Raw genomic sequence first — 17561 nt, forward strand, 5'->3', positions numbered from 1 at the left:
CTTTAATCGGAGACTTGACAGGCATATGTCAAGAATCCTTTGATGGTGTTTCCTGCTTGGCAGGGGGTTGGACTGGATGGCCCTTGTGGTCTCTTCCAACTCTAGGATTCTATGATTCTATGACCAACTGAGTTGGTCTCTAAGGTGCTACTGGAAGGGATTTTCTTATTTTGTTTTGACTGCGTCAGACCAACATGGCTACCTACCTGTAACTCGTAGGGAGCTGTGTGCGAAGGGCGCCAGTGTAAAAAATTCTACCTGCTAATATTCTGATCTCCTTTGGAAGGTGATGAATAATGAAGGGGTGGTCTCTCTCTCTGTCTCCCTTCTCCGCTCAGGGACCAGAAGGAAAACCAGGCCAAGAAGGGGAGAAGGGGAAAACCGGACTAAAGGTATGGCTGCCTCTGTTCTTCCTGCTCCCGTTGATGCTCTAGGGAACGCCCATAGCTCAGTGATAGAGCAGACGGTCCCTGGCTCAATCCCCAGGATCTCCAGGTAGGGCTAGGAAAATCTCCCTGCTTCAAACCCTAGAGAACCCCTGCTAGTCAGTGTCGACAATACTGAGGTGGATGGACTCAGCATGAGAGCTTCCTCAGTTCCTGTGATGTTTGTGACCTCCCATTCCTGCTTCCCAGGGTGATGACCTTTTCATTTTTTCCCCTCAAAAATTATTTCCTGTAGCACAAATGGATGAACTTTTGTCTATTAATGACTAAAATGAGGTCTATTCCATTGAATAGAAAGGTCACGCATAAACCATTTTTAAATTTTTGGTACGCCGTTTGACCATTTCATAAAATTGTATTCACAATTCTATACAGTATTACGGAAACTTAAATAAAGAATTCAGTATATATTTCGTATCAAATTTGGACACAACACCACAATCCACAATGGGGAGTGTTCTTAGCAACATAGGCTATACAAATGTCACACCTGCGCAAGGTAAAAGCCCCTTTTGGAGACCTCAAAACTCAGCCAGCAGACCCTGCCCGGGCATGCTGGGAAAAGAACCTACAGGAGAGGTAGCAAAACATCGCCCTCTAGCGGCGTCTATACTGTTACTGCAGCTAAAAAAAGCTTCCTTGTGTTTTTGATGACCCTATATAATGTTGTATATATGTGACTCTCAAGCTTGGGTTCAATTTTTATATCTGCTTAAAGTGACTTCAAAAACGGTCCAAAAACAGAACAATAATTTTTTTGAAAACATTTTGTGCGTGAGGTTTTTTTTTTTTTATCAAATCTCTTTGAAAGTCAAATTTTATCTAATCTTTCATGACAGCTCATCAAATTATGATACAGGGAAACGAGGTTGTCAAAAAGTCGTCACCCTACCAGTGCTTACATTTTGGCATAGTTCTCGCTGAGACGGCAAACCTCGTCTCCCCCAAAATAGTAAAGAGGCGCAGCTCAGGGGCAGAGCATCTGGTTTGCATGGAGAAAGGTCCCAGTTTCAGTCGCTGTTGTTATCAAGGTGGGCTAAGAATGGCTCCTGCCTCAGACCCTGGACAGCTGCTACCAGTAAGTGTAGACCAGGCATCCCCAAACTTCGGTCCTCCAGATGTTTTGGCCTACAACTCCCATGATCTCTAGCTAAGAGGACCAGTGGTCAGGGATGATGGGAATTGTAGTCCAAAACATCTGGAGGGCCAAAGTCTGGGGATGTCTGTGTACACCATGTTGACCTAGATCAGGCATCCCCAAACTTCGGCCCTCCAGTTGTTTTGGACTACAATTCCCTGTGACATTATGAGATATAAATCTTCATAATGATCGCCAATAGTCCAGCAGGCTTCCTCTGACCAGCTGAGCCTGCTCCTCCCTTCGGGGCTCCTCTCGGCGTAAATCGCAGAGTTTCCCTTCTCACAGCGGTAGCTGTGTTGACCACAGAGGTCAACACACAAATACAGTGGTACCTCAGTTTATGAACACAATTGGTTCCGGAAGTCTGTTCATAAACTGAAGCAAACTTTCCCATTGAAAGTAATGGAAAGTAAATTATTCCGTTCCTGATGGGTCCGCAGCGTTCGGAAACTGAAAATTCGTAAACCTGAGGTGTTCATAAACCAAGGTTCCACTGTATACAACATTATATAGCAGGCATCCCCAAACTTCGGCCCTCCAGATGTTTTGGACTACAATTCCCATCATCCCTGACCACTGGTCCTGTTAGCTAGGGATCATGGGAGTTGTAGGCCAAAACATCTGGAGGGCCGCAGTTTGGGGAAGCCAACACACACGGGTCATCAACATATAGGGTCATCAAACACACGAAAGCTTTTTTTCGCTGCAGTAGCAGTATAGACCCCACGGGGTGCTCATGTTTTGCTACCTCTCCTTTAGGTTCTTTTCCCAGCATGCCCGGCAGGGTCTGCTGGCTGAGTTTTGAGGTCCCCAAAAGGGGCCTTTACCTTGCGCAGGTGTGACATTTGTATTGCCTATGTTGCTAAGAACACTCCCCATTGTGGAATGTGGTGTTGTGTCCAAATTTGATACGGAATATATATAGAATTGTCAATGCAATTTTATGAAATGGTAAAACGGCATACCAAAAAAATTAAAAGCAGTTTGTGTGTGACCTTTTTTAATACTTCCATGGAATAGACCTCTTTTTCGTCATTCCTAGGCAAACATTCATCCATTCGTACTACAGGAAATGATTTTTGAGAAAAACAAAATGAAAAACTCATCACCCTAGTGTAGACCATATTGACCTAGATCAAGAAGGGGAAATTGTTAACCCACCAGCTGCTGTTGAACTGGGGCTGCTGGGAGTTGGAGTCCAGCACCATCCGGGTGGTCATAGGCTCAGCATTCCTAATCCAGTTTATTTAGGATAACTCACTTTCCTATACAGTGGTACCTCGCAAGACGAATGCCCTGCAAGATGAATTTTTCGCAAGTCGAATGCGTCTTGCGATCTGATGCGTCTTGCGAATCGCGATTTCCCATAGGAATGCATTGAAATTTAATTAATGTGTTCCTATGGGCAAAGAAAGAAATTTCAAAGCATTCCTATGGGAAGCCGCAATTCGCAATATGAATTTTTCGCAAAACGAATAGACTCGCGGAACGAATTAAATTCGTCTTGTGAGGCACAACTGTACAGTGGTGCCTCGCAATATGAATTTAATTCGTCCCACGAGTCGCTTCGTATAGCGAAAAATTCGTTTTGCGAAGCGGCCCCCATAGGAACGCGTTGAAGTGCGGTTTCCCATAGGGTGCCTTGCAAGACGAATTTTTAAAAATCGTCTTGCGACGCACGCCATAGGAAACTTTGTCTTGCGAGTCTCCATCGAAATCTCAAAACGCATTCGTCTTGCGAAAAATTCGTCTTGTGAGGCATTCGTCTAGCGAGGTACCACTGTATTCCTAAAATGAGTATGGGATTAAATCTTGGCCAGTCTTTTTGACATGCTAGGCTCCCCCCTTTTATTGTTTTGTATTGTTGTGTTGTGTTGTGTTGTGTTTTGTGGAATCATTCTGTGCTTTGTTTGTCTGGCAGAGTACTCAGATTTTTGAGCCCCCCCCTCTGTAGTTCAGCGATAGAAGCGGCTTTGTCATGCTGGCCACATGACCTGGAAACTGTACGCCGGCTCCCTCAGCCAACAACACTAGATGAGTGCCGCAACCCCAGAGTCGGTCAACGACTGGACCTAATGGTCAGGGGTCCCTTTACCTTTACCTGTAGTTCAGGGTGGTACACCCCAGACCCTAAGTACTAGGTCTTTTGTTTCCCACACTTTCACTTTCTTTAGGGCATCAGAGGTCACCAGGGGCAACTTGGAGAGACCGGCCCACCAGGGAAGACGGGTTTGAGAGGGACTCAAGGTCCCAAAGGATCCAGAGGAAGCCTGGGAGCGATGGTGAGGACAGTGTTGGCTCGTGACATGTAATGTGAACGTTGTGGATGTAGCCTATCTTGATTTCAGCAAGGCCTTTGACAAGGTGCCCCATGATATTCTTGTAAAGAAGCTGGTAAAATGCTGGCTAGACAATGCTACCATTCAGTGGATTTGTAACTGGCTGACTGACCGAACCCAAAGGGTGCTCATCCATGGCTCCTCCTCATCCTGGAGAGTAGTGACTAGTGGGGTGCCACAGGGTTCTGTCTTGGGCCCAGTCTTATTCAACATCTTTATCAATGACTTGGATGATGGGCTTGAGGGCATCCTGAGCAAGTTTGCAGATGACACCAAATGGGGAGGGGTGGCTAATACCCCAGAGGACAGGATCACACTTCCAAATGACCTGAACAGATTCGACAACTGGGCCAAACCAAACAAGATGAATTTTAACAGGGAGAAATGTCAAGTACTCCACTTGGGCAAAAAAATTGAAAGGCACAAATACAGGATGGGAGACACCTGGCTTGAGAGCAGTACATGTGAAAAGGATGGAGGAGTCTTGGTAGACCACAAACTTGTTGTTGTTGTTGTTGTTTAGTCGTTTAGTCGTGTCCGACTCTTCGTGACCCCATGGACCATAGCACGCCAGGCACTCCTGTCTTGCACTGCCTCCCGCAGTTTGGTCAAACTCATGTTCGTAGCTTCGAGAACACTGTCCAACCATCTTGTCCTCTGACGTCCCCTTCTCCTAGTGCCCTCAATCTTTCCCAACATCAAGGTCTTTTCCAAGGATTATTCTCTTCTCATGAGGTGGCCAAAGTATTGGAGCCTCAGCTTCACGATCTGCCCTTCCAGGGAGCACTCAGGGCTGATTTCCTTAAGAATGGATAGGTTTGATCTTCTTGCATTCCATGGGACTCTCAAGAGTCTCCTCCAGCACCACAATTCAAAAGCATCAATTCTTCGGCGATCAGCCTTCTTTATGGTCCAGCTCTCACTTCCATACATCACTACTGGGAAAACCATAGCTTTAACTATACGGACCTTTGTCGGCAAGGTGATGTCTCTGCTTTTTAAGATGCTGTCTAGGTTTGTCATTGCTTTTCTCCCAAGAAGCAGGCATCTTTTAATTTCGTGACTGCTGTCACCATCTGCAGTGATCATGGAACCCAAGAAAGTAAAATCTCTCACTGCCTCCATTTCTTCCCCTTCTGTTTGCCAGGAGGTGATGGGACCAGTGGCCATGATCTTGGTTCTTTTGATGTTGAGCTTCAGACCATCTTTTGCGCTCTCCTCTTTCACCCTCATTCAAAGGTTCTTTAATTCCTCCTCGCTTTCTGCCATCAAGGTTGTGTCATCTGCATATCTGAGGTTGTTGATATTTCTTCCAGCAATCTTAATTCCGGCTTGGGATTCATCTAGTCCAGCCTTTCGCATGATGAATTCTGCATATAAGTTAAATAAGCAGGGAGACAATATACAACCTTGTCGTACTCCTTTCCCAATTTTGAACCACTCAGTTGTTCCATATCCAGTTCTAACTGTAGCTTCTTGTCCCACATAGAGATTTCTCAGGAGACAGATGAGGTGATCAGGCACTCCCATTTCTTTAAGAACTTGCCATAGTTTGCTGTGGTTGACACAGTCAAAGGCTTTTGCATAGTCAATGAAGCAGAAGTAGACGTTTTTCTGGAACTCTCTAGCTTTCTCCATAATCCAGCGCATGTTTGCTATTTGGACTCTGGTTCCTCTGCCCTTTCGAAATCCAGCTTGCACTTCTGGGAGTTCTCGGTCCACATACTGCTTAAGCCTGCTTTGTAGAATTTTAAGCATAACCTTGCTAGCGTGTGAAATGAGCACAATTGTGCGGTAGTTGGAGCATTCTTTGGCACTGCCCTTCTTTGGAATTGGGATGTAGACTGATCTTCTCCAATCCTCTGGCTGCTGCTGAGTTTTCCAAACTTGCTGGCATATTGGGTGTAGCACCTTAACAGCATCATCTTTTAAAATTTTAAATAGTTCAGCTGGAATATCATCACTTCCACTGGCCTTGTTATTAGCAGTGCTTTCTAAGGCCAATTTAACTTCACTCTCCAAGATGTCTGGCTCAAGGTCAGCAACCACACTACCTGGGGTGTACGAGACCTCCATATCTTTCTGGTATAATTCCTCTGTGTATTCTTGCCACCTCTTCTTGATGTCTTCTGCTTCTGTTAGGTCCTTACCACTTTTGTCCTTGATAATGGTAATCTTTGTACGAAATGTTCCTTTCATGTCTCCAATTTTCTTGAACAGATCTCTGGTTTTCCCCATTCTATTGTTTTCCTCTATTTCTTTGCATTGCTCATTTAAGAAGACCCTCTTAAGACCACAAACTTGACCACAAACTTATGTATATTCAGGGGGTAGGGAGGGGTATTACTCAGAAGGGTGGTAGGAACGGGAGTGGTAAACCTGTTGATGACTGTTAACGACTGTTAACGACTGCAATTGGTCTTGCAGGAAAAAGCAAGGGATGAGATGGCTAAAGAAAGCTTGATCATGTATAATGAGTTAAGAATCCTATTCAGACCAGGTCTCTTCATGGTTTGAAGCTTGGTAATGAGTTTCAATTCAGCAACTTCTCTTTCCAATCGGTTTCTGAAATTTTTCTGTAATAAAACAGCTGCTTTGAGATCTTGTATAGAATGTCCTGGGAGATTGATGTGTTCTCCTACCGGTTTCTCTGTCTTATGGTTCCTGATGTCAGATTTATGTCCATTTATCCTTTGGCGTAGGGTTTGGCCTGTTTGTCCAATATAGAGAGCTTAAGGGCACTGTTGGCATTTGATGGCATACACAATGTTAGAGGATGAGCAATTCAATAGTCCTGAGATTGTATGTTGGATGTTGTTGGGGCAAGTAATGGTGTTGTCCAGGTGTATGTGGCAGCAAAGTTGGCACCTGGCTTTATTGCAGGCTCTGGTACAAGTGTCCATGTTAAGTCTGGTGGTTGTATTATTGTGGGTGAGGAGTTGTTTAAGATTGGGTGGCTGTCTGTAGGCAAGGAAAGGTCTTCCTCCCAGAGCTTGAGAAAGAGAGCTGTCATTGTCTAGGAGAGGTTGTAGATCTCTGATGATGCGCTGCACTGTTTTAGCTTGGGAGCTGGATGTGATTACTAGTGGTGCTCTGTTATTTTCTTTTTTGGTATTTGACAGAGAAACCAGTAGGAGAACACTTCAATCTTCCCGGACATTCTATACAAGATCTCAAAGTAGCTGTCTTATTACAGAAAAAATTCAGAAACAGACTGGAAAGAGAAGTTGCTGAATTGCAACTCATTGCAACCAAGCTTAAAACCATGGAGAGACCTGGTCTGAATAAGGACATTGGATTCTTATCTCATTATACATGATCATGCTTTCTTCGGCCATCTCACCCCTTGCTTTTTCCTGCAAGACCAATTGCAGTCGTTAACAGTCATTAACAGTTGTCAACAGGTTTACCACTCCTATCAGCCAGTCGCCCATTCCCACCCCCCTTCTGAGTAATACCCCTCCCCACCCTCTGACTATACATAAGGGCAGGTGTCCCCAAACTAAGGCCCGGGGGCCGGATGCAGCCCGCGTGAGCCAATCGTGCGGCCCCCGATGACCCCCGCCGCCCGCCCTAATTGGTGCGCCACAGTGCGATTGCCCATCTCCGGGTCGGCGTGGTGCCAGAAATAGCTTGTGCGCACGTGGAGGGCAGGGAAACGCGCTCCCATACTCACACGCACAAGCTGTTTCTGGTGCCACCCCGCCTCGGAAGTGCACCAGAAATGACGTCTGCGCATGCGCAGAAGCCATTTTCAGCGCCACGCCAGTATGGAAGCACGTTACCCCACCATCCGATCGGCACCGGCGGAACCGGCCCGAAGCCGGTTAAGTTTGCGGACACCTGCATAAGGGTCTTGTGACTTCTGTTTCAGTGTATCTGAAGAAGTGTGCATGCACACGAAAGCTCACACCAATGACAAACTTACCGTAGTTGGTCTCTAAGGTGCTACTGGAAGGATTTTTTTTTATTTTTTATTTTGAGGCCAACATGGCTACCTACCCGTAACTAACTCTCTCCGACAAGTTCCTTGGAGATATTTGACATGGAAAGTTTGGGGGCCAATGGATAGAACTGGAGATTGGGAGGGTGGGCGAGTCCTTATCACAGAGCGAGTCCTGAAAGCCGCAGAGACCGATGAAGTCGCCGAAGGAAAGAGTGTAAAGAGAGAATCATACCTGCCAAGTTCCTGCCGGAAAAATAAGGGATCGGCAGACCGGAAATAGCGCTGCCACCATTTTGGAACTGGGTAGAGCAGCACCGGAAGTCGCTTCTGAGCATGCTCCGCCCAGTTCCAAAATGGCCACCACGCCGGAAGTCGCACTGTGGCCATTTTGGAACTGGGCAGAGCAGCATCGGAAGTCGCTTCTGAGCATGCTCCACCCAGTTCCAAAATGGCCGGGGGAGGCTCCTTCTGCGCATGGCTGGAGTCTCTGGACATGCGCAGAAGCGATTTCTGTATGTAAACCGGTGGAAAACAAAAAGAATCTGTTTTTCCAGCTGGGAACGGCTGGAAAAACAGGGGTTTCCCAGGGAATACGGGAGACTTGGCAGCTATGGAGAGAATAAGAGGGAGCCAGGTACAGGAAGAGCTTTGCCCATTGGAAACACCAAACTGGTGACTGGGCCAGCAGGATCAGGGCAGGAGCAGAGATTACCTTTCCTTGTTCCCACAGGGTTCTCCAGGGCGGATGGGGGCTGCAGGGCATCCTGGCTTAAAGGGCTATCAGGTAAGCCATTACTTTGGACTGTCTGTGTGTCTTTTTCCTCTCCTAGCCATACACCAGAGTGCAAAATTTAACGATGTGAATTATTTCTGCAGCCAGGGCTTTCTGCAGCTAGGGTTTTTTGCGCCCTAGGCGAGATCGCCTTCTGCCGCCCCCCCCCCCCGCCCCAAATTTCCCAGAAATAGAAATAGAAAAGAGAAAATAGAAATAGAAAAGAGAAAAATACAGTGGTACTTCTACTTATGAATAACTCTACTTACGAATGTTTCTACTTACAAACAGAGCTCCATCGCCATCTTGGATGCGGTTTAGATAAGATTTTTTTCTACTTACCGAATTTTTAGATAGGGTTGTTTCGACTTACGAATTTTGTCTCCCAATGCATTCCTATGGGATTCAACTTACAATTTTTTTGACTTACGAATGTGTGTTCGGAACGCATTAAATTCGTAAGTAGAGGTACCACTGCAGAAAAAAATAAAAATAGGAAATAGGAAAAAATAAAAAATGTAGAAAAAATAAAAATAAAAATAAAGTAAAAAATAAAAAGAGAGTTCCTTGGTTGTTGGTGAGGGGAAGGGGTAAAAAACAGTCTCTTTACCTTGTCAGCTAGCGGCCTTCCCTGTTTCTGGCGCAGCCTTCCCCTGCTTCCCCTGGAGCCCGATCTTGGCACGCTAGCTGCTGGAGGGGTAGGCGCGGCTCGAGCGAGCGAGTGGAGAGGGCGCCTCCAGGGCCGTCCCTATGCCCGGGCTGGGTGGTGCCTGGCCACCAGGGGCGCGGAAGGGGCGCCGAACTCAGTGGCTTCAGGCAGCTCTCCGGAGGCACGAGGGGAGCGCGGGCCTGGGGCCGCCTCCGCTGAACAACTGAGAGGCGCGGCAGCCCCCGGCTTGCACTCCCCGTGCGCCTCCGGAGGGCGGCCTGAAGCTGCTCAACAGCTGAGAGGCACAGAGGTGGCAGCCCCAGGCTCACGCTTTGCACGGGGAGCGGGAGCCTGGGCCGCCTCCACTGAACAGCTGAGAGGCGCAGTGGAGGCACCCCCAGGCAGCACCTGGGAGCAGCTGGCGGGCGGGCGGCGGGCTGGCTGGCTGGCCAACGCCCCCTCCATTTTGATGCCCTAGGCAGCTGCCTAGTTCACCTTAATCGATGCGCCGGCCCTGTTCTCAATATCATTGTTATTGCCGCTGTCATTATCAGGTCTTGTTTTATTTCCTGCACCCGCACCAGAAGGTTTCAGGGTGGATCATAGCCATGTAGAACACAACATTAAAACAGTTTAAAATGAATTCATTTATTTCATTTATTTGATTCATGTACCACCTTTTATCCAAAATCCCATGACTGTGTACAATAGGGTGATGACTTTTTTACAACCTCATTTCCCTGTATCATAAATCTGATGAACTTTCATTAAAGATGAGATAAAATCTTACTTTCAAAGAGATTTGATAAAAAAACCTCAAGCACAAAATGATTTAAAAAAATTTATTGATCAGTTTTTGGACCGTTTTTGAAGTCACTGTAGGCCAGGCACCCCCAAACTTCGGCCCTCCAGATGTTTTGGACTACAATTCCCACCATCCCTGACCACTGGCCCTCTTAGCTAGGGATCATGGGAGTTGTAGGCCAAAACATCTGGAGGGCCGCAGTTTGGGGATGCCTGCTGTAGGCAGATATAAAATTGAACCCAAACTTGAGAGTGAAATATATACAACATTATATAGGGTCATCAAACACACAAGGAAGCTTTCTTTAGCTGCAGTAACAGTTTAGACGCCGCTAGAGGGCGATGTTTTGTTACCTCTCCTGTAGGTTCTTTTACCAGCATGCCCGGCAAGGTCTGCTGGCTGAGTTTTAAGGTCCCCAAAAGGGGCTTTTACCTTGCACAGGTGTGATATTTGTATAGCCTATGTTGCTAAGAACACTCCCCATTGTGGAATGTGGCATTGTGTCCAAATTTGATACGAAATATATATAGAATTGTTCATACAATTTTACGAAATGGTAAAACGGCATATGAAAAAAATTAAAAAATGATTTGTGCGTGACCTTTTTAAAGATTTGCATGGAATAGACCTCATATTCGTCATTCATAGGCAAAAGTTCATCCGTTTGTGCTACAGGAAGTAATTTAGAGAAATGAAATGAAAAAGTCATCACCCTAATGTAGAACAAAAACAGTTTAAAATTAATTCTTTTCTTTCATTTATTTGATTCATATACCACCTTCTATCCAAAGATCCCATGACTGTGTGCAACATTAAGAAGATAATTTATGCACAATAATAATAGTAATAAAAATACACAGCAAAGTAATAACATACAGTGGATCCTCGGTTTATGAACACCTCGGTTTACAAATTTTCGGTTTACAAACGCCGGAGACCCATCTGGAACTGATTAATCCACTTTCCATTACTTTCAATGGGAAAGTTCGCTTCAGTTTAAGTACGCTTCAGGTTGAGTACTCCGCGGACCCGTCTGGAACGGATGAATCCATTTTCCATTACTTTCAATTGGAAGGTTTGCTTCAGTTTATGAAAGCTTCAGTTTATGAACAGACTTCCGGAATCAATTGTGTTCATAAACCGAGGTACCACTGTAATCATAAAAAGCATGCCCCCCCCCATATTTTAACAGGCCATAGATTAATGGCCAAAGAGGAAAGTTTTCACCTGGCACCAAAAGCCATGGAATGATGCTGCCAGAATAGCCTCTCTTCATGTTGGGCTTCCTACCTTTCTCTTTCTTGGTGGGTCTGAGCAGGTGCCCCACTTCTCTGCCACCAGAGCCCCCCAACCCCCCCCCACACCTTCCATATATCTGCAGGGAGGTTAGAGGAGATGGACGGTCAATGCCTGATCTAGACCTCCGCCAGTGTGGTGTAGTGGTTAAGAGCGGTAGACTCGTAATCTGGGGAACCAGGTTCGTGTCTCCGCTCCTCCACATGCAGCTGCTGCGTGACCTTGGGCTAGTCACACTTCTCTGAAGTCTCTCAGCCCCACCCACCTCACAGGGTGTCTGTTGTGGGGGAAGAGGGGAAAGGAGATTGTTAGCCACTTTGAGACTCCTTCGGGTAGTGATAAAGCGGGATATCAAATCCAAACTCTTCTTCATTCTCTTTCAGGGGCACGCAGGAGCACCAGGCCCAATCGGGCCACCTGGACCCAAAGGTGAAAAGGTAAATGGTTTTTAGGTATGTTTTTTTGACCAAATCAGTGTTGGTTGCCTTATTAGGAGAGGGACAGAGAGAGTTTGACCCTGGTGCTCTTATTTGACCATGATAATCTCCTGGATCATAGAATCCTAGAGTTGGAAGAGATCACAAGGGCTGTACAGTCCAACCCCCTGCCAAGCAGGAAACACCATCAAAGCACTCCTGACGTATGGCTGACAGCAATGCGTGGCCGGGTCAGCTAGTAGAATCATAGAATCATAGAGTTGGAAGAGACCACAAGGGCCATCCAAGTCCAACCCCCTGCCAAGCAGGAAACACCATCAAAGCATTCTTGACATATGCCTGACAAGCCTCTGCTTAAAGACCTCCAAAGGACTGGATGGCCCTTGTGGTCTCTTACAACTCTATGATTCTATGATTCATCTTGCACCCTCCTGTTGTCTCCCACACAGAACATTTTTATTTGAACAGACTTTTGCTGGTCCGCTAGCTTGCATTTCTCATTCTACTGCTGTTTGTAATTCAGCACCTCCTCCGCACCTGTCACTATTGAGCAGCTTCAGGCCGCTATCCCGAGGCGTGCGCGTGCCTCCAGAGAGCAGCCTGAAGCCGCTCAACAGGTGACCGGCGCAGTGGAGGCGGCCCCAGGCTTGCGTTTCCCACGCAAAGCTCCAGAGGCGTGCGAGCCTGGGGCCACCTCACCGCGCCTCTCAACTGTTTTTAATTTTAATTTTATTTTATATTTTTATATTTTCTACTTTTTTATTTGTTTCTATTTTTTTATTTCTATTTTTATTTTTTCTATTTTTAGTTATTTTTCATTTTTTTAATGGGGGCAGAAAGTGATCTCGCCTAAGGCGCAAAAAAACCTAGCACCTGCCTTGCCGGTGGCAGCTGCTCCAAGACACCTGCCGGCCCGTTCAGTGCCACTTCAGCGCCCCTGATGGCCAGGCGCCCTGGCGCCCCGCGCCACCCAGCCCGGGCCTAGAGGCAGCCCTGAGATGATCTCCAGAGTCCTTTCCAGAAACCAAACTCTCAACTTCTACTCGCATTGTAAACCGTGGTCTGTTTTAACACGAGTGTTTATTGCTTGCAGGGAGAACAAGGTGATGATGGGAAGGTGGAGGGGCCTCCTGGACCACCTGGAGACAGGGTAAGGAATCTGGACTGCCCAGTGCTAATCTTTAATATGAGACACACCTCAAAGTCAAGCTAAACCCTATGACTTAAGCTGGGTCTACACATCCAACAAACTGAGGTGATAAGAGTGCTGTGATTATTATTTATTTATTTATACCCCGCCCATCTGGCTGGGTTTCCCCCGCCACTCTGGGCAGCTTCCAACAAATACCAAAATACATTAAAATATCACAGATTAAAAACTTCCCCAAACAGGGCTGCCTTTAGGTGTTTTCTAAATGTCAGGTAGCTGCTTATCTCCTTGACCTCCGATGGGAGGGCATTCCACAGGGTGGGCGCCACCACTGACAAGGCCCTCTGCCTGGTTCCCTGTAGCTTTGCTTCTCGCAGAAAGGGAACCGCCAGAAGGCCCTCGGTGCTGGATCTCAGTGTCCGGGCTAAACGATGGGGGTGGAGACGTTCCTTCAGGTATACTGGACCGAGGCCGTTTAGGGCTTTGAAGCTCAACACCAACACTTTGATTTGTGCTCGGAAACGGACATAGGTGGGAGATGAAGCAGGCACTTGGAGGACTCTAACACCTCTCTTGCATTTCCTTTTCTAGGGCCCAGCTGGTGACCGAGGAGATCGTGGGAAGCCTGGAGATCCTGGTTATCCTGTGAGTCCTTCTCCAAATGCCTGGTTAGCAAATGAACCATCTTAGGAAAAAGCTATCTCCTCTTTGTAAAATTCCGTGACACTGAGCTAGGGAATATCCTGTCTTTTATATTGCAGTGTGTGTGATATGTGATTGACAGACTTGACCCCAGAGCTTTAGGGATGGGCAGGCTGAGATTGATCTTGGTGATCCAGGTAGACACAAGTTGTTGTAGGCAACAACAACAACAACAATAATGTTGTTGTTGTTGTTGTTGTTTAGTCGTGTCTGACTCTTCGTGACCCCAAGGACCAAAGCACGCCAGGCACTCTTGTCTTCCACTGCCTGCCGCAGTTTGGTCAAACTCATGTTTGTAGCTTCAAGAACACTGTCCATCCATCTCGTCCTCTGTTGTCCCCTTCTCCTTGTGCCCTCCATCTTCAGCCTCAGCTTCAGGACCTGTCCTTCCAGTGAGCACTCAGGGCTGAGGAGATACAATAGCCATCTTCAAATACCTGAAGGGTTGTCCCATGGAAGATAGAGCAAGCTTGTTTTCTTCTGCCCCAGAGAGCAGGACCCGAACCAATGGATTCAAATGGCAAGCAAGGACCTAAACCTTAGGAAGAACTTTCTGACAGCGTTGTTGTTGTTGTTTAGTCGTTTTGTCTTGTCCGACTCTTCGTGACCCCCTGGACCAGAGCACGCCAGGCACTCCTGTCTTCCACTGCCTCCCGCAGTTTGGTCAGACTCATGTTGGTAGCTTCAAGAACACAGTCCAACAGTCTCGTCCTCTGTCGTCCCCGTCTCCTTGTGCCCTCCATCTTTCCCAACATCAGGGTCTTTTCCAGGGAGTCTTCTCTTCTCATGAGGTGGCCAAAGTCTTGGAGCCTCAGCTTCAGGATCTGTCCTTCCAGTGAGCACTCGGGGCTGATTTCCTTCAGAATGGATAGGTTGGATCTTCTCGCAGTCCATGGGACTCTCAAGAGTCTCATAATGAGAAGAACATCCTTCTTTGGTGTCATCCTTCCCATAATGAGAAGAACATCCTTCTTTGGCGTCATTTCTATAAGGTGTTGTAAGTCTTCATAGAATTGGTCAATTTCAGTTTCTTCAGCACCTGTAGTTAATAATAGTAATAGTAATAGTAATAATAATAATAATAATAATAATTTTACTTATTTCCTGCCCTTCCCAGTCAAGACAAGGGCTACAAAGTGTGAAAAGCTCACCATGTACCGTGTTTCCCCTTTTTTAAGACGTAGCCATAATATAAGCCATAGCAGGATTTCTAAGCAATTGCGTGATATAAGTCATAACCCAAAAATAAGACATAGTGATAGACCCTTCCCCCCTCCCGCCAGCCAACTCCCCCCCCAATAAAAATCTCTCCCCATTTTGCTGTCGCTCCAAAGATACGTATTTCTTTTAAAAGCTTTTAAAAATGCACTGAAGAGCCATAGCTGCTGGTTGCCGCAGCCTCGTGATTTTCCATCCCGTTTATGTAAAAGGATTCAAAAATATATTTTTTTAGCCAAACTGTGTGAGCTCTACTTGGTGAAGAGGACAATAGTGGCATTTATGGTGGGGAGGAGATGAAAGCACGAGGAAGAAAAGAGGGGCAATTGAAGATGCTGCCTTCCCTTTTAGGGAGAGACTCCGTGTGCATGTCTCTCTCCCCCCCCCTGCGTCTCTCTCTCTCTCTCTCTCTCTCTCTCTCACACACACACACACACACACAGAGAGAGAGAGAGAGAGAGAGAGAGAGAGAGAGAGAGAGAGAGAGAGCCCACCTCTCGCTTCCCCCCACCTTTCCCCCTTCCATTCCCAGCCATGAGTTGCCTGTTGATTTCCTCTTGACGGCTTCTTCTCCCACGTGTCTCCTTGCTTTTACCGAAGGCATAAAGCAGCCTTTTAAAAAGCCTTTTAAAAAGTGAGGATTCTTTTTCTTTCTATTGCTTGTCTGTGGATCCCTTTAAGGATTTGTACTGGTTAACATTTTGTGGGTAAGAGAAGCACGAGTTGTTAGGACCAGCAGATTACCGTATCTCACCCCACTTTCCTGCTGGCTCAGTTGCTACTTAATTGCTACTCAGCTGGCTTCTTTGTTTTCTACAGTATCTCTTAGCCTGTTCTCAGCCGGTAGCCTCTTTGCCAGGGGTCTCCAAACTAAGGCCCGGGGGCCGGATGCGGCCCAATAGCCTTCTAAATCTGGCCCACGGACAGTCTGGGAATCAGCATGTTTTTACATGAGTAGAATGTGTCCTTTTATTTAAAATGCATCTCTGGGTTATTTGTGGGGCCTGCCTGGTGCTTTTATATGAGTAGAATGTGTCCTTTTATTTAAAATGCATCTCTGGGTTATTTGTGGGGCATAGGAATTCGTTCATACTATTTTTCAAAAATATAGTCCGGCCCCCCCCCCAAGGTCTGAGGGACAGTGGACCGGCCCCCTGCTGAAAAAGTTTGCTGACCCCTGCTCTTTGCTATCAGTGCTACAAAGTGCTACATTGTTGGAACTTTCGCTCTTAATTCTTGGGCAGCTGGCAGGCTGGTCGAGATCCTTGTTTGCTTTACGTATAGGCTACTGCTACGACTGCATCACACAGATAGATTCCATTATACTGTACTGGTTTAAATTTAAGAAGCTCCAGTGTAGCAGATTGCTATTGAGTCCCCACCTGGGAGGAGAAAGAGAGAGAGAGCGCAGCCCTTCAGAGGAGCTCCCTCCCTCCCTCGCGAACATCCCAGAGCCGGGGAGAAAGGGCTGGGCCATTGACACACACACCTCCCTTCCCTCAGACTCCCTCTCACGGAGCTTGGCGGTGGCTATTGCCCGTCCTTTTCTTTCAGTCAAGAGTCCTGCCCCGCAGGGAGCCAGCGAGCAAGAGGGGCGCTGCTCCTGACGTAATAAAAATAGCGGTAAGACACTCCCTGAAAATAAGTCACCCAGTGTTTTTTTGGTGGTTTTTTTAGGGGGAAAAGTTATAAGACAGTGTCTTAAAATGTGGGAAACACGGTATGCTAAAGAGTTTGCTAACACAGTTGTTATAGATTACACTGTTGTAAGCGGCTCGACGCAGGTCTCGAAACCCGGAGTCCAGAGAAGGGTACAGGGTTTGTCCTCAAGAGATAGAAAACCTTGGCCAAAGGCTGTATGGGTAATGACCATTTTCCTTGGAGAAGGAAGCTGGACCACGTCCAAATGGCCGAGTGTACCAACAAAGCCAACTGTGCAATTTCCTGATAGTCAAAGTGCTATGACGCCATAATACTAATACTAACAACAACAACAACAACAACAACAACAACAACAACAACAACAACAACAAATTTATTTATACCCCAACTGTGCAATTTCCTGATAGTCAAAGTGCTATGACGCCATAATACTACTACTACTAATAATAATAATAATAATAATAATAATTTTACTTATTCCCGGCCCTTCCCAGTCAAGACCGGGCCTCAGGGCAGCTAAAAACAAAAATATCAAAGCAAGCATAAAAGAAATGATTGAATTAAAATACAGATTAAATGCAATGTTAAAATTCCATTTTAAAAATAGGAATCTACAAGTGGAATCTCATTGAAATATCTGTAGGATAAAACCTTAGGGGAGGGTAACACCGGGGTCAGACTGAGTCAGTCCAAAGGCCAAGCGGAACAGCTCTGTCTTGCAGGCCCTACGAAAAGATGACAACTCCCGCTGGGCCCCAGTCTCCTGAGAGAGAGCGTTCCACCAGGTCGGGGCCAGTACTGAGAAGGCCCTGGTCCTGGTCGAGGCCAGTCTAACCACCTTGTGACCCGGGATCTCCAGTATGTTATTCTTTGTGGACCTTAATGTCCTCTGCGGGGCATGCCGGGAGAGGCGGTCCCGTAGGGAAGCAGCTTTAACAAAGTGTTCACTCTCAGGTATTAATTTTATATTCATAACTGTAAAAAGTTTTTAAAATGAA

At 46.5% G+C, this 17561-nt stretch overlaps 1 protein-coding gene across 2 annotated transcripts in view; it reads left to right on the forward strand.

Moving 5' to 3' along the window:
* The window catches only part of LOC118084239 (collagen alpha-1(XXVII) chain), a 267599-nt gene that overhangs the window by 203750 nt on the left and 46288 nt on the right, over nt 1-17561 (forward strand). For both annotated transcript variants that reach the window (XM_060270658.1, XM_060270659.1), the window contains exons 38-43: nt 339-392; nt 3762-3869; nt 8603-8656; nt 11778-11831; nt 12925-12981; nt 13573-13626. In XM_060270658.1, coding sequence (XP_060126641.1) covers nt 339-392; nt 3762-3869; nt 8603-8656; nt 11778-11831; nt 12925-12981; nt 13573-13626 — 381 coding nt within the window. The remainder of the gene's footprint in view (nt 1-338; nt 393-3761; nt 3870-8602; nt 8657-11777; nt 11832-12924; nt 12982-13572; nt 13627-17561) is intronic.

This window comes from Zootoca vivipara, chromosome Z (assembly GCF_963506605.1).
Source record: "Zootoca vivipara chromosome Z, rZooViv1.1, whole genome shotgun sequence".
NCBI classification, from domain to species: Eukaryota; Metazoa; Chordata; class Lepidosauria; order Squamata; family Lacertidae; genus Zootoca; species Zootoca vivipara.